The sequence below is a fragment of the Oncorhynchus keta genome, chromosome 4, assembly GCF_023373465.1.
Source record: "Oncorhynchus keta strain PuntledgeMale-10-30-2019 chromosome 4, Oket_V2, whole genome shotgun sequence".
In the NCBI taxonomy this organism is placed as follows: Eukaryota; Metazoa; Chordata; class Actinopteri; order Salmoniformes; family Salmonidae; genus Oncorhynchus; species Oncorhynchus keta.
The window spans coordinates 25,653,632-25,679,369 of NC_068424.1; the positions used below are offsets into that span (position 1 = coordinate 25,653,632).

Here is a 25,738-nt window from a genome sequence, read left to right on the forward strand (position 1 = left end):
TTCCACAAAAAAAGAAAAAGAAGAGTGATTTGATACTGTAGTTTAAGGGTTCTTTATATGGTGGATTGAAGACTCTCCTCAAATTGTATTTGTCACATGCGCCGAATACAACAGGTAGACCTTACCGTGAAATGCTTACTTACAAGCACTTAAAACTTCTTCAGGATTAGTGGGTCCCCTGTGGGACGGTTGAGCATAAAGACAAGATGTGCATTTTCCCACCAGAGATGTGTTTTCATCAACTTGACCTGTTGCGGTTAGATGGCTGTGCATGATGATGTAGTGCATGTAAAAAATGGCTTTTAAATGTAAAAAATAAGTTAAATGGGTTTCCGTTGCAAGTCTACTGACGGTTGCGTCAGAACATTGTTTTTGCGAATGTGTCCACTCTGGTCTTGGCACCTGCACAGATACAATCCGGGGATAGCCTACATGAGGTTATTATGGACAAAAAGCAAGATTATTTTGATTTGTCAAACGGCAGCCAAGCGTTGACCATCATGTCACCAGAATAAGACGCCCCAAAAAAGTTTCCACTGCTTTTTCCCGCAAAAGTGTTTTTGCAGACACACAAAAAGATCCCACTTTTTTTTAGCGTATTTTTATTTTGTCGACATTTGGAAAGGTTACCGACAAATTGGCTGTTTGCATCAGGACTATCTTTCATCCGACATGTACTTTACTCATTTAGATGGAAACTGTCACGCCCTGATCTGTTTCACCTGTCCTTGTGCTTGTCTCTACCAGGTGTCGCCCATCTTCCCCACTTATCCTTTGGGTATTTATACCTGTGTTCTCAGTTTGTCTGTTGCCAGTTCGTCTTGTTTGTCAAGCTTACCAGCGTTCGTTCTGTCAGCTCCTGTCTTTTCCCAGACTCTCTTTTTCTCATCCTCCTGGCTTTGACCTTTCCCTGCCCTGACCCTGTACTGCCCGCCTGACCAGTCTGCCCATCCCTGACCTTGCCTGCCATCCTGTACCTTTACTCCCAGTGTAGGACTATCGACCCCTGCCTGCCTTGACCTGTCGTTTGTCTGCCCCTGTGGTTACAATAAACATGGTTACTTACTTTGTGTAGACAAACAATGGATGGAGACCAATTACTCTTTTGCAGATTTAATGACGAACTGATCACATCTACAGCCATGCATCAACTCAACTACTTCCTGTTCTCTCCCAATGATTAACCAACATCTGACCAATCAGAGGAGAGCACAGTAGTTAACTACTGTAGAAATTGCTAGCTAGATAATCAGAATTACACAACATTCCCTTAGAAAATAATAATATCTCTTTAAATAATTCTACAGTACCATAGAATTCTAAAGCAATCACAATGGAGGACATACAATTTGAAACAAACTATTCAATTCAAGTCAATACACTTTATTTATCCAAGGGACAATTATTTTGGGGGTTAAAAAGTGACAGGGAGTCAACACATAACCAACATCATACTGTACTCTACATAATGTATGTTGCTTTGGCATTCATGGAGTCCGTCTCTGAGCTGTAGTCCGGGTAGCCCGCTGTTGTCTCCCCAAACGACGAGTTCATGTCCATTTCCATTGCTTGGTGTGTTTACTCAAAACCTGTCAAAACATTGCCAGCTCTTACAGTAAACAACTTATTTAAATCAGCAGAAATTGAGAGAGGAAAATATAAATTTTAGCTGACTTACCCAAAACTTTTGGCTGACTTGTTTGCTTGCTTGCAGCAAGTAAATGTAAAAGTTTCTTTGTCTTCAAGTAAGACTCAGGCCAAGGTTAGGAAATACACAGGGGAGGTAGGTGTGTGTGCGTGTGTGTCAGCCGGGTGTGATGCATAACACCCTCTGAATCAGACCTTTTGTCATCTCGCCTTTCGATATTATCTTTCTATTCTGTCCTAATTTGTTGCACAATCTCCCCAAAAGGTTGAAACTAACTGTAGCATCAGATAAATTAAACCAACAGTGTAGAGGTCCTCTCTAGCTCAGTTGGTAGAGCACACGCTTGCAATGCTAAGATGGTGAGTTTGGTTCCCGGGACAACCTATATGTCAAAAATGTATGCATGCATGACTATGTTGCTTTGGAGGAAAGTGTTTGTTAACTGGTATATGTTACTACATAATTAGTGAAACATGGTATGCTCGCTCCATTTTTCAAACATGTAGGTGTGAATGGAAGAAGGAAGTTAGCTACTCAGCCTGCATATTGAGTCAGGAGTAATGTTTATTTTCCAAACAGCAACGTTTTGCATTGCCAGATAATGTTAGCCAGAGGCAAAATGTACAAATTTGACTGAGAGTAAATATAGAAAAGAATGACTTGCACATTGTTATGACACATTAAGTCATGTCTTAACTTGTCCTGTCACAACTTGTCTCCAAGTTCTTGATAACATTTTATTGAAATTGTACAATAATGGAGCATTAATGATGGATTGGATTTATAGAGTGCCTTTCTACCAACCGAAGCATTCAAATACTTTACACAGTAAGGGGGTAACTCACATCTACAATTAACATTATATAAACACATTTATTTTCAATCAATCAACCAAATGTATTTTATGAAGCCCTTTTTACATCAGCAGTTGTCACAAAGTGCTTTACAGAAACCCAGCCTAAAACCCCAAAGAGCAAGCAATGCAGAGGCAGAGGCACAGTGGTGAATAGCAACATACATTTTTCAAGGTTCATTAACTAATATGAGACTCCTAGACATGAATTAATGTGCATTCCTGTGCCACAGGGCTCCTATATCATACCAGAACATCTGTCTGACTAGTTATGCCCACTTGAGGGTTTCTAATATGTGACAGTGTCCGGCTACCATTGATTGAGACATGGTTCTTTAAACACGGCATATGTTTCTGCAGCAGAATCCGGAAGTGGTTCTGGAATTTTCTCCCCACAAAGGTGTAGAAGGCAGGATTGATACAGAAGTACAGATATGTGACCATACGAGTAACATGCAGCGCATAGTCAAGCTTACGGAGTTTCACACAGTCGACTTCAGCTGCTTGAAGCATCACCACCACATTATAAGGAGTCCAGCATGCAAAGAACAGAAGTACTATGACAAATATGAGTCTCACCGTCCTGTACTTGTTGGTCATCCTGGAGGAGATGACCGTCACGGCAATCCTAACGTAGCAGTAAAAAACAACAATGAGAGGAAATAGGAAAAACAAACCTAACTGGAGGTATGGCCCCGACAGCTCCAATTCCTCAGAGACAATCGATTCTGGGGTACCAACCTCCTCACACACCAACCCCTGGTAGTAATGCTCGGCCTGGTCGTAGAGTAGAAACGGCTTGATGCACGCCAGGAGGCTGATGCCCCACACAGCGGCGGATGAGGCGAGGGCGTAGCTCCTCCGACGTAGCCTGGTGGACGGCACGGCGTAGACCACTGCCAGGTACCGGTCAAAGGTCATGAGGGTGAGGAACAGGATCGAGCTGTAAAAACCCAGGAAGTAGGCGCTGCCCACAATCTTACACCAGACCCGGCCGAAGATCCAGCTGGACTTGTGGTGGTATACGGCCCAGAAGGGCAGACTGGACATGAAGACCAGGTCCGACACCACCAGGTTGAGGAGGAAGATGTTCCCCACCGTGTTGAGTTTCTCGAACTTGCAGATGATATAGAGGACCAAGCTGTTTCCCACCACACTCAGTGTGAAAATCAGCAGGTAGAAGGTGGAGAGTTTGACCCCAAAGTTGTGGTTCGTTTCTCTGTTGCAGAGCGGAGCGTCCGTCTCTGAGCTGTAGTCCACGTAGCCCGCTGTTGTCTCCCCAAACGAGGAGTTCATGTCCATTTCCATTGCTTGGTGTGTTTACTCAAAACCTGTCAAAACATTGCCAGCTCTTACAGTAAACAACGTATTTAAATCAGCAGTAATTGAGAGAGGAAAATATCCATTTTAGCTGACTTACCCAAAACTTTTGGCTGACTTGTTTGCTTGCTTGCAGCAAGTAAATGTAAAAGTTTCTTTGTCTTCAAGTAAGACTCAGCCTAGGTTAGGAAATACACAGGGGAGTTAAGTGTGTGTGTGTGTGTATGCATGTGTGTCAGCCGGGTGTGATGCATAACACCCTCTGAATCAGACCTTTGTCATCTCGCCTTTAGATATTATCTTTCTATTCTACAGAAGTGGCGCATATTGGGGGTTGGGGAAAAAATCATTGTGTGTGTCCCATGTATCCTACTTTCAGCACACGCCTTCCAACATATGCCAGGTGGATATAAATATATACCCTACAAATATATATACACCCTTCCACTTTACTAAAACAATTCTCTATTTCTTCTTAAATCAGTTGAAATTGAAGAAAACATTTGCTATCCACACCTCGTTAATGAATTCTTAACATTGCAGAACCAACTTTATTTTTGTAAACTTAAGCTTACAATTTATATTAAGACAATAAAGGCAAATGGCATGGACAAAATTATTGCCAACCTTTGGCCAAGATAACTCCCTACAAATGCTTATTTTAGCCATCAATGAGCTTGCTGCACATTTGTAGATAGTAATTTGGCCCACTTTTCAGCAGCAAACTGCTCTAATTCTTCAACGTTTGAGGGGTGCCCTCTACCAACTGCTGTTTTCAGTTCTTGCCATAGTTTATGGATGTAATTCAGATCTGGACTCTTCTCTGGCCACTCTAGAACAGTCCAGTGCTTCTTCTTGAACCATTCCAGGGTGCTTTTGACATGTGTATGGGGTTGTTGTCCTGCTGGAAGACCAACAACCTTCAACAGAGACCCAATTTTTGGACATTGGGTTGAACATTACATCCCAAAAAAACTTGACAATCTGCTGATTTCATGTTGTCTTGCACACGTTCAAGGCCCCCAGTACCAGAGACAGCAAAGCAACCCCACAGCATTACCGACGACCAAACTAATCATTCAGTGAAAAGAACACCTGGTACTGCCTGGTACTTGTGGAACACATCATGAAATCATGAACAATCATGGGGAGGAAGAAAAAAAAATCATATTTAAATTAAATCAGCAGATTATCAAGGTGTTTTGAAGTCAATGTTCAACCTAGTGTCCAAAAACGGTGTCTCCATCAAAGGAGGTTGGTGGCACCTTAATTAGGGAGAACCTGCTAGAGTGAAATCTAGGAGCTAAAAAATAACACAAAATACACTACATATACAAAACCATATGGACACCCCTTAAAATGATTGGATTCGGCTCTTGCAGACAAACCCGTTACTGACGTGTACAAACATTGGTTGTAGAACGGCTTTACTGAAGAGCTCAGTGACTTTCAACGTGGCACCGTCATAGGATGCCACCTTTCCAACAAGTCAGTTCATCAACTTTCGGCCCTGCTAGAGCTGCCCCGGTAAACTGTAAGTGCTGTTATTGTGAAGTGGAAACGTCTAGGAGCAACAACGGCTCAGCCGCAAAGTGGTAGGCATCACAAGCTCAAGAACGGGACCACTGAGTGCTGAAGCGCCTAGTGTGTAAAAATCATCTGTCTACGGTTGCAATACTGACTTCCGAGTTCTAAACTTCCTTAGGAAGCAACGTCAGCACAATAACTGTTCGTCGGGAGCTACATGAAATTAGTTTCCATGGCCGAGCAGCCGCACACAAGCCTAAGATCACCATATGCAATGCCAAGCGTTGGCTGGAGTGGGGTAAAGCTGGCCGCCATTGGACTCTGGAGCAGTGAAAACACGTTCTCTGGAATGATGAATCACGCTTCACCATGTGGCAGTCCGACGGACGAATCTGTGTTTGGCGGATGCCAGGAGAACCTGTCAAAACGCATAGTGACAACTGTAAAGTTTAGTGGAAGAGGAATAATGGGCCAGGGCTGTTTTCATGGTTCGGGCTAGGCCCCTTAGTTCCGGTGAAGGGAAATGTTAACACTACAGCTTACAATGACATTCTAAACAATTCTGTGCTTCCAACTTTGTGGCAACAGTTTGCGGAAGGCCCTAATTCCCCTGTGCACAAAGTGAGGTCCATACAGAAATGGTTTGTCGAGATCGGTGTGGAAGAACTTGACTGGCCTGCGCAGAGCCCTGACCTCAACCCCATCGAACAACTTTGAGATGAATTGGAATGCCGACTGTGAACCAGGCCTAATCGCCCAACATCAGTGCCCAACCTCACTAATGCTTTTGTGGCTGAATGGAAGCAAATCCCTGCAGCAATGTTCCAACATCTAGTGGAAAGCCTTCCCAAATCAAATCAAATTTATTTGTCACATATACATGGTTAGCAGATGTTAATGCGAGTGTAGCGAAATGCTTGTGCTTCTAGTTCCGACAATGCAGTAATAACCAACGAGTTATCTAACCTAACAAGAAGAGTGGAGGCTGTTATAGCAGCAAAGGGGGGACCAACTCCATATTAATGCCCCTGAATTTTGGAATGAGATGTTCGATGAGCAGGTGTCAACATACTTTTGGTCATGTAGTGTACTTTTGGTTATGAGAGTACAGAGAACTGACAGGAAACTGGCATGTAATAAAGCAGGTTAGCAGATGGTCACACACACACACACACACACACACACACACACACACACACACACACACACACACACACACACACACACACACACACACAGTATCGGTCTCCATAGTCTGGTGATATTTGTGGCTGATTTCAAGGTTTTACTGCTAACCTACAAAGCATTACATGGGCTTGCTCCTACCTATCTTTCCGATTTTGTCCTGCCATACATACCTACGCGTACGCTACGGTCACAAGACGCAGGCCTCCTTACTGTCCCTAGAATTTCTAAGCAAACAGCTGGAGGCAGGGCCTTCTCCTCTAGAGCTCAATTTTTATGGAATGGTCTGCCTATCCATGTGAGAGACGCAGACTCGGACCCGACCTTTAAGTCTTTATTGAAGACTCATCTCTTCAGTAGGTCCTATGATTGAGTGTAGTCTGGCCCAGGAGTGTGAAGGTGAACGGAAAGGCACTGGAGCAACGAACCACCCTTGCTGTCTCTGCCTGGCCGGTTCCCCTCTCTCCACTGGGATTCTCTGCCTCTAACCCTATTACAGGGGCTGAGTCACTGTCTTACTGGTGCTCTTCCATGCCGTCCCTAGGAGGGGTGCGTCACTTGAGTGGGTTGAGTCACTGACGTGATCTTCTTGTCGGGGTTGGCGCCCCGTCTTGGGTTGTGCCGTGGCGGAGATCTTTGTGGGCTATACTCGGCCTTGTCTCAGGATGGTAAGTTGGTGGTTGAAGATATCCCTCTAGTGGTGTGGGGGCTGTGCTTTGGCAAAGTGGGTGGGGTTATATCCTGCCAGTTTGTCCCTGTCCGGTGGTATCGCCGGACGAGGCCACAGTGTCTCCCGACCCCTCCTGTCTCAGCCTCCAGTATTTATGCTGCAGTAGTTTGTGTCGGGGGGGCTAGGGTCAGTCTGTTATATCTGGAGTATTTCTCCTGTCTTATCCGGTGTCCTGTGTGAATTTATGTATACTCTCTCTAATTCTCTCTTTTGTTCTCTCTTTCTTTCTCTCGGAGGACCTGAGCCCTAGGACCATGCCTCCTGACTACCTGGCCTGATGACTCCTTGCTGTCCTCAGTCCACCTGGCCATGCTGCTGATCCAGTTTCAACTGTTCTGCCAGCGGCATGGAATCCTGACCTGTTCACCGGACGTGCTACCTGTCCCAGACCTGCTGTTTTCAACTCTCTAGAGACAGCAGGAGCGGTAGAGATACTCTGAATGATCGGCTATGAAAAGCCAACTGACATTTACACCTGAGGTGCTGACCTGTTGCACCCTTGAACCACTGTGATTATTATTATTTGACCCTGCTGGTCATCTATGAACATTTGAACATCTTGGCCATGTTCTGTTATAATCTCCACCCGGCACAGCCAGAAGAGGACTGGCCACCCCTCATAGCCTGGTTCCTCTCTAGGCTTCTTCCTAGGTTCTGGCCTTTCTAGGGAGTATTTCCTAGCCACCGTGCTTCTACACCTGCATTGCTTGCTGTTTGGGGTTTTAGGCTGGGTTTCTGTACAGCACTTTGTGACATCAGATGATGTAAGAAGGGCTTTATAAATACATTTGATTGATTTATTGATTGGTAATGACCGGAACGGTATCAGTGGAATGGTATCAAATACATCAAACACATGGTTTCCAGGTGTTTGACGACATTCCATTTGCTCCGTTCCGGCCATTATTATGAGCCGTTCGACCCTCAGCAGCCTCCACTGGTCTCCATTGAAGGTTGTGGGTCTTCCAGCAGGAAAATAACCCCAAACACAAATCCAAAAGCACCCAGAAATAGTGCAAGAAGAAACGCTGGACTGTTCTGGAGTGGCCAAAGAAGAGTCCAGATCTGAATCACATCCATCCCTCAAAGGATTTGCTGCTGAAGAGTGGGCCAAATTGCCAGTAAAAAAGGTGCAGCAAGCTCATTAATGCTACATAAAGCATTTGTCAGAAGTTATCTTGGCCAAAGGCTGTGCAACCAAGTACGAGCTCTGGGGTGCCAAAATTATGTCCATGTCATTTGTCTTTATTTTCTAGATTAAACTCGTTCTGCAATGTTGAAAATCCAATAACATAGTGTGGAGACCAAAGGTTTTCTATTTCAACTTATTTTAGAAGAAATTTGGAATTATTTAAGAAAAGTGCAAGTGTGGCAATATATTTTGTCCACAACTGTATTTACCTGAATTCCTTATGTCGTGACGTTGTATTAGTTAATGTGATGCCTGTTGCTCATCGAATGATTACAAGTTTCTAATTGTGTGATTAACTGAATCAAGCAATTATTAACACATTAACCTGGGGCACCTTGGGAAAACTAGTTTTTATTGAGTTTCTATTTCCCAAATTAACTCAAAGAATATCAGAATATCGATTTTACAACAGCCGCTAATTAACCAGTTGCCTCTACCAATCTCGTTCTGAACGTCATATAGTCCGTGAATCTGCACGGCAATGAATTCGTACCACACCAATCTTAGTTTAATATTTATTTACTAAAAACCTAAAATGATGATAAAAGATACACATAGACAAAACACATTATAGGCTATTGATTAGAACTTAGTATAATGGGCCAACACATTGTGTTACCCGCAATGGGGATTTCAAAAGAGAGAGAAAAAAAAGAAAGTACACAAGAGAAATATAAATTTGGTTGAATTTGTCAGCTATGCTATTCTAACCCTAACCTTGCCCCAAACTGCCGATCTTATGAGTCCCTGCTCGTCCTCCCGATGTCAGTGTCCGTTTGGCTGAGGAGTCTGTTCCCTCACCCTTTGCTCTGGAAGGTGTCTTCTGAGGACAGACACCTCTGTAGCTCAGAGCTCACAGCATAGGAATGAAACCCTTTAGGTACCACGATTCGATGGGAGATGGAGGCTAGGTGGTTCGACTTGAATTCACTCGCTTAGACACAGCTACTCATCCGTAGCTTGGGTAGAAAAGGATTTCTTTGTCCTAAAACTTGCGTTGCGTTCTGGGTTCGTTTACTTTTTAGACCTTGCTGCAGCTGGGGTCACGTAGTCCTCCTGTAAATTCTATACTCACACGTTTTATACCCTTGGGTCAGAAGTGGGCGTAACCGCCTTTAGGGCAATTCTCTGGACGTACCAAGTTAATGAGGCAAGGTCTAGATAATTATAGATTCAAATCCAATTTTAGTCAACTAACTTAACTTTTCATCTTCCCCAAAACATTCTCTTTGATTTGGATATTTTCATACAACGTACAATATATAAACATCAAACATATACTAGGAAAACTCTTCACATTACAATGTTTTCGTAATAACGTCATCTATTAACCTTTAATAACAAAACAAAAATGACATACATTTTCATATTCCATCTATCGTCATGACCACCATTGTGGCTGACGGAAACCATTGTTCCAAAGTCCATTTATTTCATGTTTAATGTTCTGAGGCTGGTTCTCCATAGTAACAGGACAAAGGAATTTGTCTGTGGCCTTTATGTCGGCAAACTTCGGCAGCTGGGGTGAAAGAGGAGCGATTACGATAGAGGGAACCAAGTCTAGATGACCTATGTTTTGGAGGTGTTCAAAACAAGGTTAAGGGCAGAGAAAGCTTGTTGGACACTAAGAAACAAAATCCGGGGAGGAGCCAATTAAGTATAAGACTGTATTATCTGCATATAAATTGATGAGAGCTTCCTACTGCCTGAGCTATGTTGTTGATGTCAATTGAGAAGAGTGTGGATCCTAGGATCGAGCCTTGGGGTACACCCTTGGTGACAGGCAGTTGCTGAGACAGCAAATATTCTGACTTTATACACTGACTTTATACACCTCAGAGACACCAACACTCCTTAGCCCACAAGAATGGAATGGTCTACCGTATCAAAATATCAAAAACTTTGGCCAAGTCAATAAAAATAGCAGCACAACATTGCTTAGAATCAAGGGCAATGGTGAAATCATTGAGGACCTTTTAGGTTGCAGTGACACATCCATAACCTGAGCAGAAACCAGATTGCATACCAAGGCAAAGGGTTGCTACTTTGAATAATCTAAAATATAATTTGATTTGTTTGACACTTTTTTGGTTACTACATGATTCCTTATGTGTTCCATATTATTCTACCATGTAGAAAATAGTAAAAAAAAAAAAAAACCTTGCTTCACATATTTATTGATATTTCGGTCGTGACACCTTGTAAAAAATACATGAAGATTTACCAACTTGCTAACTCATTTTCTTCAAAATGTTTGCAGACAACATTGGTTATATTTGTAGGGTTGTGGCTTAAGGCGGTGTTTCCCAAACTCAATCCTGGGGTTTAGTTTTTCGTTGTTTTGCTCCAGCACTACACAGCTGATTCAAATAACCAACTCACCATCAGGCTTTGATTATTTGAATAAGATGCGTAGTGCTAGGGTTAAAAAAAAGTGCACCCAGGGGGGGCCCCAGGACCAAGTTTGGGTAACCCTGGCTTAAGACAAATTCATTCTCGTCTTTTATTGTGAGTGTTTCAGTAGTGACATCAAAAGCATTTCTTTTTTTAAAGACGTTTAAAAATAAACAAAACTACTAATTAAATCAGTATCTTTGAATGTAGTAATATAACAACTCAAGATGTTCTATTGAAATAAGTGTTTAAAAAATGACAAAAATCATGATTTGCTTTATTTTCAAACATGAAGTTTAGGTGTCAAGATTTGAGCCAGCCACCTCTGAATATGATTAGCTGTATAAACAATGACGTTGTACTATATTAAATGTAACTGTATGTTTGTTATTGCCTTGGATTGTATGAGAACATATCATGAAGTAAATACATGTCCTAAGTTTGGATACTTAGATGTTTTTTTGCACCAATCATACAGAATCACCCATATACAGTACAGTCCAACCATATAACCACATAACAGTTGATGTAAAAGATGGAAACTTGGATATCATAAAATACATAAAAGCATCTGAAAATATATTACAATATTATAAATGTGAAAAAACAACACAAAAACAGCTTAACCATTCATACACATGTTAGCGTCTGTCATCTCCCATGGCACGTCATGTCATGTAGCCCCTGTAGTTAAATAAGGAGGTATAGCACATCATGTAGCCCCTGTAGTTAAATAAGGAGGTATAGAACACCATGTAGCTCCTGTAGTTAAATAAGGAGGTATAGCACATCATGTAGCCCCCGTAGTTAAATAAGGAGGTATAGCACATCATGTAGCCCCTGTTGTTAAATAAGGAGGTATAGCACATCATGTAGCCCCCGTAGTTAAATAAGGAGGTATAGCACACCATGTAGCCCCTGTAGTTAAATAAGGAGGTATAGCACATCATGTAGCCCCCGTAGTTAAATAAGGAGGTATAGCACACCATGTAGCCCCTGTAGTTAAATAAGGAGGTATAGCACATCATGTAGCCCCCGTAGTTAAATAAGGAGGTATAGCACATCATGTAGCCCCTGTAGTTAAATAAGGAGGTATAGCACACCATGTAGCCCCTATAGTTAAATAAGGAGGTATAGCACACCATGTAGCCCCTGTAGTTAAATAAGGAGGTATAGCACACCATGTAGCTCCTGTAGTTAAATAAGGAGGTATAGCACATCATGTAGCCCCTGTAGTTAAATAAGGAGGTATAGCACACCATGTAGCTCCTGTAGTTAAATAAGGAGGTATAGAACACCATGTAGCCCCTGTAGTTAAATAAGGAGGTATAGCACATCATGTAGCCCCTGTAGTTAAATAAGGAGGTATAGCACACCATGTAGCCCCTGTAGTTAAATAAGGAGGTATAGCACATCATGTAGCCCCCGTAGTTAAATAAGGAGGTATAGCACACCATGTAGCCCCCGTAGTTAAATAAGGAGGTATAGCACATCATGTAGCCCCTGTAGTTAAATAAGGAGGTATAGCACATCATGTAGCCCCTGTAGTTAAATAAGGAGGTATAGCACACCATGTAGCCCCTGTAGTTAAATAAGGAGGTATAGCACATCATGTAGCCCCCGTAGTTAAATAAGGAGGTATAGCACACCATGTAGCCCCTGTAGTTAAATAAGGAGGTATAGAACACCATGTAGCTCCTGTAGTTAAATAAGGAGGTATAGCACACCATGTAGCCCCTGTAGTTAAATAAGGAGGTATAGCACACCATGTAGCTCCTGTAGTTAAATAAGGAGGTATAGCACACCATGTAGCCCCTGTGGTTAAATAAGGAGGTATAGCACATCATGTAGCTCCTGTAGTTAAATAAGGAGGTATAGCACACCATGTAGCCCCTGTAGTTAAATAAGGAGGTATAGCACATCATGTAGCTCCTGTAGTTAAATAAGGAGGTATAGCACACCATGTAGCCCCTGTAGTTAAATAAGGAGGTATAGCACATCATGTAGCTCCTGTTGTTAAATAAGGAGGTATAGCACATATTGTAGCTCCTGTAGTTAAATCAGGAGGTATAACACATCATGTAGCCCCTGTAGTTACATCAGGAGGTATACTGTAGTATTTTAATAAAGTATAGTATGATATTTAAAGTAAAATGTAAAAAATGTACATGAAGTATGGACAATGCAGTATGAATCATTTGGCTATATCAAACAAAGAACATGTTTTAACAAAGATATGCAAAACACATTTGAAGCAGTTCCTGAGGTTTAATTTCATTTATGGTATGGGTTTATAAAGGCACAAGGTGAATTAATATATTATCTACAGTACAGTTTTCGTAGTTGGGATACATTTTAAGCTGAAATTCTCACAATGTTGTCTTGTAAAAATGCACCAGGCACTTACTATATTAGCACATTCTGTGGTTGAATCCAGGTAGCCTGTTATTGTACTAATTAGCAGTTACTGTGTGTTTACCTCAGCCCACAACATATTTACATTTTGACATGCTGTAAAATATTTACATATGGAGGGCTTGACAACAACATCTTAAGGTATAACATTTTTTAAATATGTTTCATACCCTGGTTTTACAAAACATTTTTCACTGGTGTACTTATATGTAATGCCTTGTGTCCAGCAAGGAGGTAGTGTTACAGTACCAAGGACTATGATGATTCTCTTTGGACAATCACCATTAAAAGTCCAAAACATATGTTTTATATCCTTTATCCTGAAACCTACAAACATACAGTATATGAAATCAAGAATATGTCTCAATATACGTAGACCTAGTTTCAGTTAATCGGGACAAATATTTCTACTGAACAGCAAAGTGGACACCCATAAGCCTTAAAACAGGGTTTCCCAACCCTCTCCTCAGGGACCAGAGGTATTTTTACATATTTGTTGTATCCCTAAACTGGCACACCTGATTCAATTAGTCAATTATCACCAAGCCCTTTACTAACGGAATCAGGTGTGCCAGTTCAGGGCTAGAACAAATATGTGAAATGTCTGGGTGTCCACGAGGAGATGGCTTTTAAGCATTGGTGTCCAATCTTATCTGCAAAGAGCCAGTGTGGGTGCAGACCTTTATTCCATTTTCAGGTGTGTTAGTGTATGGCTGGAGCAAAAGCCTGCAGCTAAACACTCCCCTTTGCCGAAAATATTTGATATCACTGTCTTAAAGGACTGTATGACGTTGCATCTTGACCCCCACATTGAAGCCCGTCCTCCCCTTTAGGGGCCCCTTCCTCTCAGAAGTTGGGCCCTTTGCTGTAGGGGTCATTCCTGAGGTTGTAGGCCTGGTAGCAAGAAGACATGTCACACACTCCTGGTAGTCCTGATGACCCTTGTTTCCCTGGCATTCCGGGACTTCCTGACTTCCCAGGCATCCCCTGAGTGCCCGGGCGTCCGATGCCATCCGATCCGCGAGGCCCCTGAACTCCTGCCCATCATTAAGAAGAAATACTGTAAGGGGATATGACTCCACAGAACGAGCAGTGTGTTTTCATGTTTCGGAATAATCAATGGTGATGGTTTCATATGGAGTGATGGGATATGAGGCTCTAGAAGAACATTTGTGTCAGTATAGCAAGCGAGCTAGCATTTTATGCTCTCTGGAGGATACCTTTTTAGAAGACTCCAATCGCTGATAGAAGGGGCAAATTAGTCATGATTAACCGCTAACTAGCCACTTTAGCCTCTTCAATCTCTGAATCCCTAGGTGCTAATCCCTGGGTGTACGGCTAATCAAAAGCTAGCATGTCGTTAGCACCCAATGGTTAATTCGCCATTGTGTTAGCTTACCTGACTGTCCAGTAGAGCCTGGTGACCCTGGACGGCCCTCTCCTTTGGTGCCTTTGAGTCCTCTTGGTCCAGTGTCACCTACAGATGATTTCTAATCGTTATACTGTGTATAGAACCAACATAACTCTAGCTCACCTGCTAACATAACATACTCCACTGTTACTTCAAGTGGGTAACACTTTCTATGAAGCTGTAAATACATTGAACTGCAATTTATTTACAGTAGTGTATTGTATTTAATTCAATTGTCGGGCCGACTCTTCTCTCTGTATATATCAACGATGTCGGTTTTGCTGCGGGTGATTCCCTGATTCACCTCTACGCAGACAACACCATTCTGTATACATCTGTCTCTTCATTTGGGCACTGTGTTAACAAACCTCCAAACAATCTTCAATGCCATACAACACTCCTTCCGTGGCTGCTCTTAAATGCTAGTAAAACTAAATGCATGCTTTTCAACCGATTACTGCCCGCACCCTCCCGCCCGAATAGCATCACTGCTCTGGACGGTTCTAACTTAGAATATGTGGACAACTACAAATACCTAGGTGTCTGGCTAGACACCTTCACTCACGGTGCCAAGCATACCCTCGTAAAACTGACTATCCTACCGATCCTCGACTTCGGCGATGTCATTTACAAAATAGCCTCCAACACTCTACTCAGCAAACTGGATGCAGTCTATCACAGTGCCATCCGTTTTGTCACCAAAATCGCTGAAGTTGGAGACTTATATCTCCCTCACTAACTTTAAACATCAGCTATCTGAGCAGCTAACCAATCTCTGCAGCTGTACACAGCCCATCCAATCTACCTACCTCATCCCCATATTGTTTTAATTAACTTTTTTGCTCTTTTGCACACCAGTATTTCTATTTGCACATCATCATCTGCACATCTATCGCTCCAGTGTTCATTTGCTAAATTGTAATTACTTCGCTACTATTCGCCTATTTATTGTCTTACCTCCTCACGCCATTTGCACAAACTGTATATATACTTTTTTTCTATTGTGTTATTGACTGTACGCTTGTTTATTCCATGTGTAACTTTGTGTTGTTGTTTGTGTCGCACTGCTTTGCTTTATCATGGCCAGGTCGCAGTTGTAAATGAGAACTTGTTCTCAACTGGCCTACCTGGTTAAATAAAGGGGAAATAAAAGAATTAGCAGCAAAGTGCTTTACAAGACTAGCTATGGTGTTCAGCTATTGCTCCTTATAACCAATTATATAAATGTAGTCATCTTAATTAGTCATCTATAATTCTGGAAACGTACGTGGTTCATAGGTGAATTATAGGGGAGTAATGTTGTATTTCCACATGTGTCACCATGTCATAATTCCTTTATCCGAACCTGTAGATTAATGTGTTACCAAACACTCAGTCTTTGGGGTTTCTGTACAGATGTGTTACCTTTGACTCCCTGGGGCCCCTGCATGCCGGGGGTTCCTGGATATCCTGGTGAGCCGATTCTACCGGGATAGCCCGGGGTTCCTGAGGAACCTTTGAGTCCTGGTGCTCCAGGCTGTCCCGGGGGTCCCTTCACCGTCTCACACGGCTCACATCTGCTGAGAGGGGATAGTGTCTGCAGCAGCTGGGGGAGCTGATCTGGGAGGGCCCAAGCACAATTTGGTTCAATTAAATCAATGTTAATCAGTCATTCATATGTCTCATGATTTAAACTTCTTTATTTGAGTACACCTGGAAAAATATCCCACGTATTACCACAGCTAAAATATTAATAGCACCAGATAAACATATTGCTATTAACTGTAATATGATGCTGTAAGGATGTTACCATTTTACCTTCCTTCTCTAACCAATACATATTCATATTGAACATGCATTCTAAGGCGTAGTCAGATCCCTACACTCAATTTACATTTCAATATGTGTATTGTTTAATCCCTACAGTCTTAAGCTGCTGAGTCAACAACGAGCTGCACGCTTTCCAGCTTACTTCAATTTGCACTTTAGTTATTGACACTGCATAGCTACCACTGGGCGGGTGGTGACAGGTACTTACTCCGCAACACATCGCCGCAGAGCTTCATCATGTGGTCGTCAGAGGGAGGCTTCCCCTGTTAGACACAGATAAGGCCAAACGGGTAAGACGGTTGATGTCTGGATGGCGAAGGTATGGAGAAACGGACAGGGTGCTTTTAGAGAAAGGCCAGGATTCAAGAGAACTCACAGGCTTCCCAGGGTAGCCCGGCGTTCCCGGTTGCCCAGGCAACCCGTCCTCGCCGGGAGATCCCCGTGGGCCAGCGGCCCCCACGTGTCCCATGCCCCCTTTCTTCCCATCGGTGCCTCTGACACCGATATCCCCCGTGATGCCTTTCTGATGATCGCGAGGAGAAATATGGTCACAAACTGTATATAACTAAAGACAGTATATAGGACCTTTGCATACAGAGCTCGATTGTGTTTAAAATGTCTGTTATAGCCTACAATATATCTGCCTTGAGACTAGAAAATGAATAAGCGTTCCAGAATAGGTGTTCAAAGAAATCATAGCGTAAATATGCCGACATGCATCTTTTAAAATGTGAATGTTGAAACTGGTGTTCAAGGGCCTGATGTGATATGGATTTCACAGTCCTGTCATGTCTACCTATCTAGACCCTGCGGGTGTGATGTCGGAGGCTTCATGGTATGATGTGTTCAGTAGTGTTCCTCAGAGAGGATCTGGTCTCTGGTGTAGAATGAGGCAGAATGGATTATAGCTAATGCAGCAGTGTAATTCTACAAACCTGTCCTTTGCCTCCCCTGGGTCCAGCTTCACCCTGGCAGAGAAGGGAGAGGAAAATGAGAGAAAGAGCCTGTTAAAAAAGTTCTGCTTGAATATCAAAGAAACGCTCTCTTTCAGAAGCTCTTCATTCAGTCCGCTCTGATGAAAGTACAAATATTTTTTCTTGCTGCTGTCTTACTTACTAACAGTTGATGCAGAGGTACATTTTTGTATTTCTTATAAACCGACATACTGTTGGCCTAATGCTGTTGTATATCAAACACCAGTCACAGCCAGTGCAATGGCCACAGGGAAAGTTATGACTACAAATTGTTTACCCATAAATAGTGTTATGTAAAAGTGACAGGCAAATCCACTGTGCCTGATATTGGCCGAGGCGCCATCTGTGGAGGGGGGTGGGTGGGGGGGGGGCTCTGTGAAGACCGAGGAATAAAAACGTTTTGTAGTTCAAGTTGATTTGATATCCACTGCCACCCAGTGCCCTGGTCATGTAACTGCACTCACTGGTAAGCCGGGGTTCCCAAGGGCCCCATCGGTGCCTCGTTCGCCCTGGAACAAGATACAGGGTTGGGGGATGGATGATGGGAGAGGGGAGGAAGATGGGAGGCATCATAGGAGGGTATAGGAGAGCACTCGCCACTAAAAGGTCATCATTAGTATTCACAGCCAAGGAGAGACGCAAGGGTCTCATTGACCTTTAAAAAACACATCACCTGAGTTTCCCCTACCTCCCCTCTCTTCCCTCCCTTCCAACCACTCTGCTCTGAAGTCTGCCTCTATCACGGTCGCCCTGCTGTGATTGTAAGGCTATAGGAAGCACAAATCAAAGCACAGAGCCAAAGACACTACACTCTGTAGTCACAGCACAGGGTCCTTAAGGGAGGACTGACTTCGGTGCAGGAAAGCTTTGTTCCTCGTGATTAAGACATGACTAACACTCATTATTTTCTTGTCAGTGTCCTGGAGAGATATGAGTATGTACAGCACAGTGCTCTAAATATAGTGTAGGACTCTATGTGCAGTATAGGGCTCTAAGGAGCCTACAGGGTAAAGAAAGTAGCCTTACCTAAGCACATAGGAGCAGGAGCCAATCTCCTGTTTCTGTAGCGTACGGCAGCTTTATGTAGTACACAACCTGGACAGGACTCTAGTCTATCGCAGAGCCTTAGCCCCAATCTACTTTATCTCCTTAATGCTGAGTGCCAAGCAGAGACGCATTGGCTACCCTTTTTTTATCTTTGGTATGACTCGGCCGGGGATTGAACTCCCAACCACAGTGCCACTAAGGAGTGTTGTAAATGCAGTATAGGGTTCTAAGTACAGTAGAGTACATGGTTCTAAGTATGAACTTGATTGTTTGGATAATAAGACAATCACTTGTCCTTATTTTATGTGCTGTGTATGGCGAGCTCTATAGGTCACTGCAAACAACCATCCACCAACCCAATAACTAAATGTCACTATGACAAGAATAAATGACAATGAACTGAACCACCCCCTGTTTCAGAGACAGACAAGAGAGAAGATGACAATACCTGACTTCCTCTGGGACCCGTCTCTCCAGTTTCTCCCTGAAAAACAGTGTATAACATGTGGCTGTAATAACCAACGAGTAGGAGTCTGGGCATGCCTGCATACAGTCTGAAGGACAAGCTCTCAGTGCGTGTGAATGACAACACGTAAGAGGAATGAAATATGCATTATGCAAAAAGACATCAACGCTTACTGCAAAACAGGCAAATGAACAAGCTCCCTGATACCGAGAACCATAAATCATTCATAAATCATGTCTTTAGAGCCGCACACTGCCTCATTAAGCCAAAAGGCCCCCCTACAGGCAATAACACTGTTATGTTAGCTGAGATTTGGGCTCAATCTCAATTCGTCTTTCTGTGATTCTTTGCATCCTATCTCCTTGTCTTCTTCTCAACCGTATTGGAGAAAGTCAAAGGCCCCTCCCCTCAGACCTTCTTGTCTAATGCTTTTTGAGAAAGAAGCAAGGAAAGACGGTGCAAGGAATCAAGGAAATATTAATTGAGACCTGAAGTCTTTGGTGGTGCATGCTGATGCCCTTACCTTAGGACCTTTGAACCCAGGTAGGCCATTAGTGCCCGGGGACCCAAGGAAGCCTGCCTCTCCTGGTGTGCCCTAAAAGAGTGAAAAAAGCATGATAAATAGCTGGGGTAAGTCTTCTTAGTGCAGGCTCTGGGTGGAAGTAGTCTGTAGGCAGAGCGCTAGGGTCAGTTTACCGGGTCAATCTGCAGTTGCTACATACATTTTTGTACTTATAACGTAATGATATGTACCTATTGATTCTTGAAGAATATAACTTCTAAATGCCTCATGAGTTTAGTTCAACGGTCATACCCCATCAGAACCCAAAATAGATGCTCGTTTAACTCCAATGTTTGTAAACAAAGTAAATGTAAAGACACTCTACAGCCTCAAGACATGGTTAAAACTATCATTTTGATATCTTGGCTGGTCAGTCCTTGGATCCATAGCTCTGTCTATGAATTTGAGAGTGGTTGCATCACTCTAGCCCCATCCCTCAGCTTTTTACTGAACCGTGGATGTATGTTGTCTGTCCATAGTCTAATCGATCACGGAGTGCGTCTCTGGTGCCTTTCTCACCTTTTGGCCTGGCATTCCTGGAGAGCCATCGGAACCTCGCTCCCCCTCGCTTCCCTGAATACAGACACATAGGAATTAAACACTGACACACACACACGTTCGCACGCACACATTCACACACACAAACACATGCACGCACTCAAACACGCACAAACACACATGCACACACACAGCATTGCCAACAAACACAAAGCTGATGAAGCTTCCTTTGTAAAACAGAAGGCTATTTGAAATTCAAGACAATAGTCTATTTACTCAACAATGAAAGACTAGAATTACTTTTACACCCTAAACGCACTTTGGTAAAGAAATATCACATTGGGAGAGATAATTCTAGTATTATCAGTAAGCCATTCGGAGAGTAGAGAAGAGCCCACACACTGGGGATGAAAAGCTGCAGCATTTGCATAATCACTAATTAAAATGGGTGATGGACAAACCTTTGGGCCATCGCGTCCACTGGCTCCAGGGTCTCCCTGGGGGCCTTGAATTCCCTGGGCATATAAAAACACAGACAGTTGGCCTGCAGGCAGTGTGACAGGATGCGTGACAGCTTAGTCACCAACCACTGAGAGGGAATTAGATGGCAGATGCCCCATTCTGGTTCATTTTTTAAAAAAGGGGATGTGCAAAGAGGCTTTAACCCTACCCATCTGCAAATACACTTAGCTATTGTTCCTCTTTGTTCATGTTAGGATGACTACTGTTATTATTCACTGCAACCGGTCTATTTGCACGTTAATCACTGATATACAGTAATGTAATGTGTTCAAAACCATATCCCAGACCACAAGTGTGTGTGTGTAATTGTACGAGGGTCAATAATGTGAAGTTAAAAACTGCACTGAACAAAAATATAAACACGACATGTGAAGTGTTGGTCCCATGTTTCATGAGCTAAAATAAAAGATCCCAGAAATGTTCCATACACACTAAAAGCTTATTTCTCGCAAATTTTGTGCACAAATGTGTTTACATCCCTGTTGGTGAGCATGTATCCTTTGCCAAGATAATCCAATCACCTCACAGTTGTGGCACATCAAGAAGCTGATTAAACAGCATTACCATTACACGGTTGAACATTGTGCTGGGGACAATAATCGTAACCAACATCAGTGGGCAAATGCTCGCCTTCGATGGCCACTGGCACGCTGGAGAAGTGTCCTCTTCACAGATGAATCCCGGTTTCAACTGTACCAGGCAGATGGCAGACAGCGTGTACTGCATCGTGTGGGCGAGCGGTTTGCTGATATCAATGTTGTGAACAGAGTGCCACGTGGTGGCAGCAGGGTTACGGTATGGGCAGGCATAAGCTACGGAGAACGAACACAATTGCATTTTATCGATGGCAATTTGAATACACAGAGATAGTGTGCAATTCATCAGCTGCCATCAACTCATAGTTCAGCAGGATAATGCACGGCCCCATGTCGCAAGGATCTGTACACAATTTCTGGAAGCTGAAAATGTCACAGTCAGTTCTTCCATGGCCTGCGTAGTCACCAGACATGTCACCCATTGAGCATGTTTGGGATGCTCTGGATTGGCGTGTATGACAGCATGTTCCAGTTCCTGCCAATATCCAGCAACTTCGCACAGCCATTGAAGAGGAGTGGGACAACATTCCACAGGCCACAATCAACAGCCTGATCAACTCTATGGGAATGAGAGGTGTTGCGCTGCATGAGGCAAATTATGGTCACACCAGATACTGACTGGTTTTCTGATCCACACCCCTACCTTTTTAAAAATCTCGGACCAACATGCAAATCTGTATTCCCAGTCATGTGAGATCCAAAGATTAGGACCTAATGAGTTTATTTCAATTGACTGATTTCCTCACATGAACTGCAACTCAGTGTAGATACCATGTCTTTACTAAACAGTACAATTCATTCAAATTTGAGGGAAGAAAACCTTCAATTCAAATGTAGATGATTGCTCTAACTTAGTAACAAGTGTAGTTATGCAGCTTCATTGAACCAGAAGAGGGCAGCAATGGAACACCATATGATGCACAGCTCGATGGCTCTGCTTGAATAGGGACAAGCTGTTACTTACTCACCAGTGGAGGGTGCCCAATCACCTCGTCTAATCATAGTCCCTTTATGGAACACTGTCAGAGCTCTCTTAATGCATAATGGATCATTAATTAAGAGAGAATTACATTTCAGCGACAATTAAATAGACATGTCACAGTACGTGATGTGTATTGTAATTCCTCCCGTGGAGAAAATGACTGCAATTGAAATAAAGTCATAAACATACTCGTTCATTACTACATTTACATTTGAGTCATTTCGCAGACACTCTTATCCAGAGCAACTTACAGGGTGAAGTGCTTTGCTCAAGGGTACATTTTGCACCTAGTCGGCTCAGGGATTCGAAGCAGAGACCTTTCGGCTACTGGCACAACGCTCTTAGCCACTAGGCTACCTGCCACCCTAGTATGTGTGCAATCGGTTAAATCATTGAACTGGGATTGCTTGTCCTTGTACAGATGTTGACACCCACCTGTGGACCTTTTGGACCTGTTGATCCCTTCTGCCCAAGTGCTCCTCTCTCTCCCTGTTGGATGAGAAGAGATGAATGCACTGCCTCCCCTGCAAGGTAGTCCATCTAATTACTTCTGTGCCCCAGAAATCCTCCTTGTATTGACTTGAGGCCGGGGACTTTACTTACTCTAATATGGTCTCAGGTTTCAATCTATCTCTGATCCCCTATTATTACAGTTATTGACTGGATATTAGTAGCAGCGTTATTTTTTATTCTGTTCTTACATGTGGCTTAAAGACTGTCCTTGCATCCATAGCTCTGTCTATGAATTTAAGTGTTTACATTTCTCCAGCCCCATACAGCTTTACCAAACAAAGTGACAGTGCTTCTGCATCTGCATTGCTTGCTGTTTGGGGTTTTAGGCTGGGTTTCTATACAGCACTTTGTGACATCGGCTGATGTAAAAAGGGCTTTATAAATACATTTGATTGACAGTGCCAGGCTGCCTTTAAATACTTTCTTATTTACTCACATGCAAATAGGAAAGTCTTACCTGAGGTCCTGTTGGCCCCGCCCCTCCAGGAAGCCCCCGGATCCCCTGGAGATGACACACACAGCAGGTCAGCTGACACAGCAGTGGCATAATGAGTGACAAGAAAAGCCGGCCCCAGTTTAATTGCTTAGTAGTCAATTCATAATTTCCCCCTCCTCTAGTTACAGTACCGCCATTAAGGCATTTCTAGAATGGCACAACGGACAGGATGAATAAAAACAATCTGGCATGGCAAACCACTTGTTGCAGTGTGGAGTGCTTGCCTTGCATACAGTACATGCCAGTCATCCATTCCAATGAGGCCATGATGAGCCACAGTGGAGGGCATTGGGAGACCTTTGGAACACATGCCCAGATGCGCTGTGATGATTGTTTTCCTTGCATTCTAAATTGGTTTAATGGATCCCGCGTCTCTTCCCCCTGGTTTCCGCTGGGGGTCCGATACGCTGTATTCACCTCATTTACAGCCAGCGGGGCCTTCATGCACTTTGCTAAGTAATTACACACAGGAGAGGAGAACAGAGTGCCAATACACCACGTGCTTAGAATTTCAGAGAGGGCCATTGTAAAGACATGCCCTCGCCACCCACTGGCTTAGATGGAATCAACCTAACCACAGAGGTAGAGGGGGTACGACCAGTAAAACATGCGCTTATCAAAACAATTCAAACAAAATGTGAAGAAAAACGGTAGGTTATTACACCACTTTTCATAATCTACGCTCCAAAATTCGATGTGGTTTGACGAGAACACTGGAAGTTTGCCAAGGAAGAGATGAGTGGCTGACACTGAGACTCACACGGACAGCAGTGGATTCTGGCCTAATGACAATCGTAAACTATTGTCATGACACGTTGTGATGTTGTGTAACGGATGTTTCTTTCCTTTCATCACTGTTTGGTGTCACGGCTTTCTTCTGTTGAAGGAAAGGCGGACCAAAACGCGACGTGGTTTGTGTTCATCTTGATATTTAATTAAAGAAAGTACTGAACACTGAATACAAAAACAATAAACAAATGACGACCGTGAAGCTAAATGAGAACTGTGATGACACAAGCAATCAAACATAGACAATCACCCACCAACAAACAGTGCAACCCAGGCTACCTAAGTATGATTCTCAATCAGAGACAACTAATGACACCTGCCTCTGATTGAGAACCATACTAGGCCCAAACACACAAATCCCCAAATCATAGAAAAACATACAGACTGCCCACCCAACTCACTCCCTGACCATACTAAATAAATACAAAACAAAGGAAATAAAGGTCAGAACGTGACATTTGGAGGGTGGAAATACAAGTATACAAAGCATACTCTGTGTATTTCCAGCCTGCTCTTTCCATGACAGACTGACCAGGTGAAAGCTATGATCCCTTATTGATGTCACTTGTTAAATCCACTTCAATCGGGTAGATGATGGGGAGGAGTCAGGTTAAAGAAGGATTTTAAAGCCTGGAGACAATTGTTACATGGATTCAGACAGTGAATGGGCAAGACAAAATATTTAATTTCCTTTGGACGGGGTATGGTAGTAGGTGCCAGGCGCACAGGTTTCTGTCGAGAACTGCAATTCTGCTGGGTTTTTCACGTTCAGTTTCCCATGTGTATCAAGAATCGTCCACCAACCATGGGCCATCATCCCTGTGGAACGCTTTCGACAGCTTGTAGAGTCCATGTCCCGACGAATGGGAAAAAGGGGGGGGTGTTCAATATTAGGAAGGTGTTCCTAATGTTTGGTATTTTCATTGTATGTTGCGAGTGGGAAGCGGGACCAGGTGTGACACTATGTAATTCTATGATTAGACCCATACCATTTTTTGGTAGGTCCCGTACCGGGGAAGAAATGTATTCTACTTTCACCCCTGGAGATAAATTCTGTTCTTAGTACTGCAAAGCCACAGCGCAAAAGTGATAACCAATGTAGAGGGGCTAAGGTTAGAAGTGAATGACAATAGAATACCTTCGTGACTGCTTCCTGTGTCTGAGGTGTGACTTATTGATAGATTCATGTAATAATGTATTTACAAGGCAGATACATATACCGGTTCCCATTTTAGATAAAGAGTTCTACAGCAAACAATGGAGCTGTCTGGGTGGGATACTGTTTTTACAGACCTGCTGAAAATACATATCCATTTTCCCTGGAGGACTTTCAAATACCACATGGAAAGATAAAAAGCTGAGCTCTGACCACGTTCTCCATTTTCCCTGGAGGACTTTACAATTATACCACATGGAAAGATAAAAAGCTGAGCTCTGACCGCATACTCTAGCATCAAGCAGGTAAAATCAATAGTTTGCAGAGTCACAATTTTTAATAGCAAACACAAAAAACAGAGGGGTGTAGCCGTTGTTTGCATTAATCAAAACATACCTGGGTAAATATGGGCAATATCATTCTGAAAAGAAACCAGCATCTGTTATATCAAACATTTCCCAAAACAACCCTAAGAAAACATTGATAAGATATGGCCCCGTCCCAACTGAAGGTGTGTTTTATTTTGAAGCGGGTCCTGGATTGAGCGGCTCTATTACTCTGCAATCTCTCAGCACCACACCTGCGTGCGCGCACACACACAAACACTAGAACCTGCTTCCGCAGCACAGTAAATAAAATCCCAATGAATGGGG

At 43.1% G+C, this 25,738-nt stretch overlaps 2 protein-coding genes across 2 annotated transcripts in view; both read right to left on the reverse strand.

Moving 5' to 3' along the window:
* Window positions 1–1,416: 1,416 nt before the first annotated feature.
* LOC118383280 (C-C chemokine receptor type 3-like) lies at window positions 1,417–4,086 on the reverse strand. Its single transcript, XM_035769866.2, has 2 exons — window positions 3,922–4,086; window positions 1,417–3,832 (listed from the first exon to the last, which is right to left on the reverse strand). The coding sequence occupies exon 2, from the start codon at window positions 3,807–3,809 to the stop codon at window positions 2,745–2,747; it is 1,065 nt and encodes a 354-aa protein (XP_035625759.1). The 5' UTR covers window positions 3,810–3,832; window positions 3,922–4,086; the 3' UTR covers window positions 1,417–2,744.
* Window positions 4,087–13,097: 9,011 nt separating this feature from the next.
* si:dkey-225n22.4 (collagen alpha-1(XXI) chain) overlaps window positions 13,098–25,738 on the reverse strand; it is a 42,657-nt gene continuing 30,016 nt past the window's right edge. The window contains exons 19-31 of the mRNA XM_052518238.1: window positions 23,102–23,146; window positions 22,567–22,620; window positions 20,493–20,546; window positions 20,053–20,106; window positions 19,495–19,566; window positions 18,954–18,989; window positions 17,923–17,967; window positions 17,420–17,452; window positions 16,861–17,007; window positions 16,693–16,747; window positions 16,080–16,274; window positions 14,664–14,741; window positions 13,098–14,301 (exon numbers count right to left, since the gene is read on the reverse strand). Of these exons, the coding sequence (XP_052374198.1) occupies window positions 14,111–14,301; window positions 14,664–14,741; window positions 16,080–16,274; window positions 16,693–16,747; window positions 16,861–17,007; window positions 17,420–17,452; window positions 17,923–17,967; window positions 18,954–18,989; window positions 19,495–19,566; window positions 20,053–20,106; window positions 20,493–20,546; window positions 22,567–22,620; window positions 23,102–23,146 (1,059 nt within the window). The 3' untranslated portion in view covers window positions 13,098–14,110. The remainder of the gene's footprint in view (window positions 14,302–14,663; window positions 14,742–16,079; window positions 16,275–16,692; window positions 16,748–16,860; window positions 17,008–17,419; window positions 17,453–17,922; window positions 17,968–18,953; window positions 18,990–19,494; window positions 19,567–20,052; window positions 20,107–20,492; window positions 20,547–22,566; window positions 22,621–23,101; window positions 23,147–25,738) is intronic.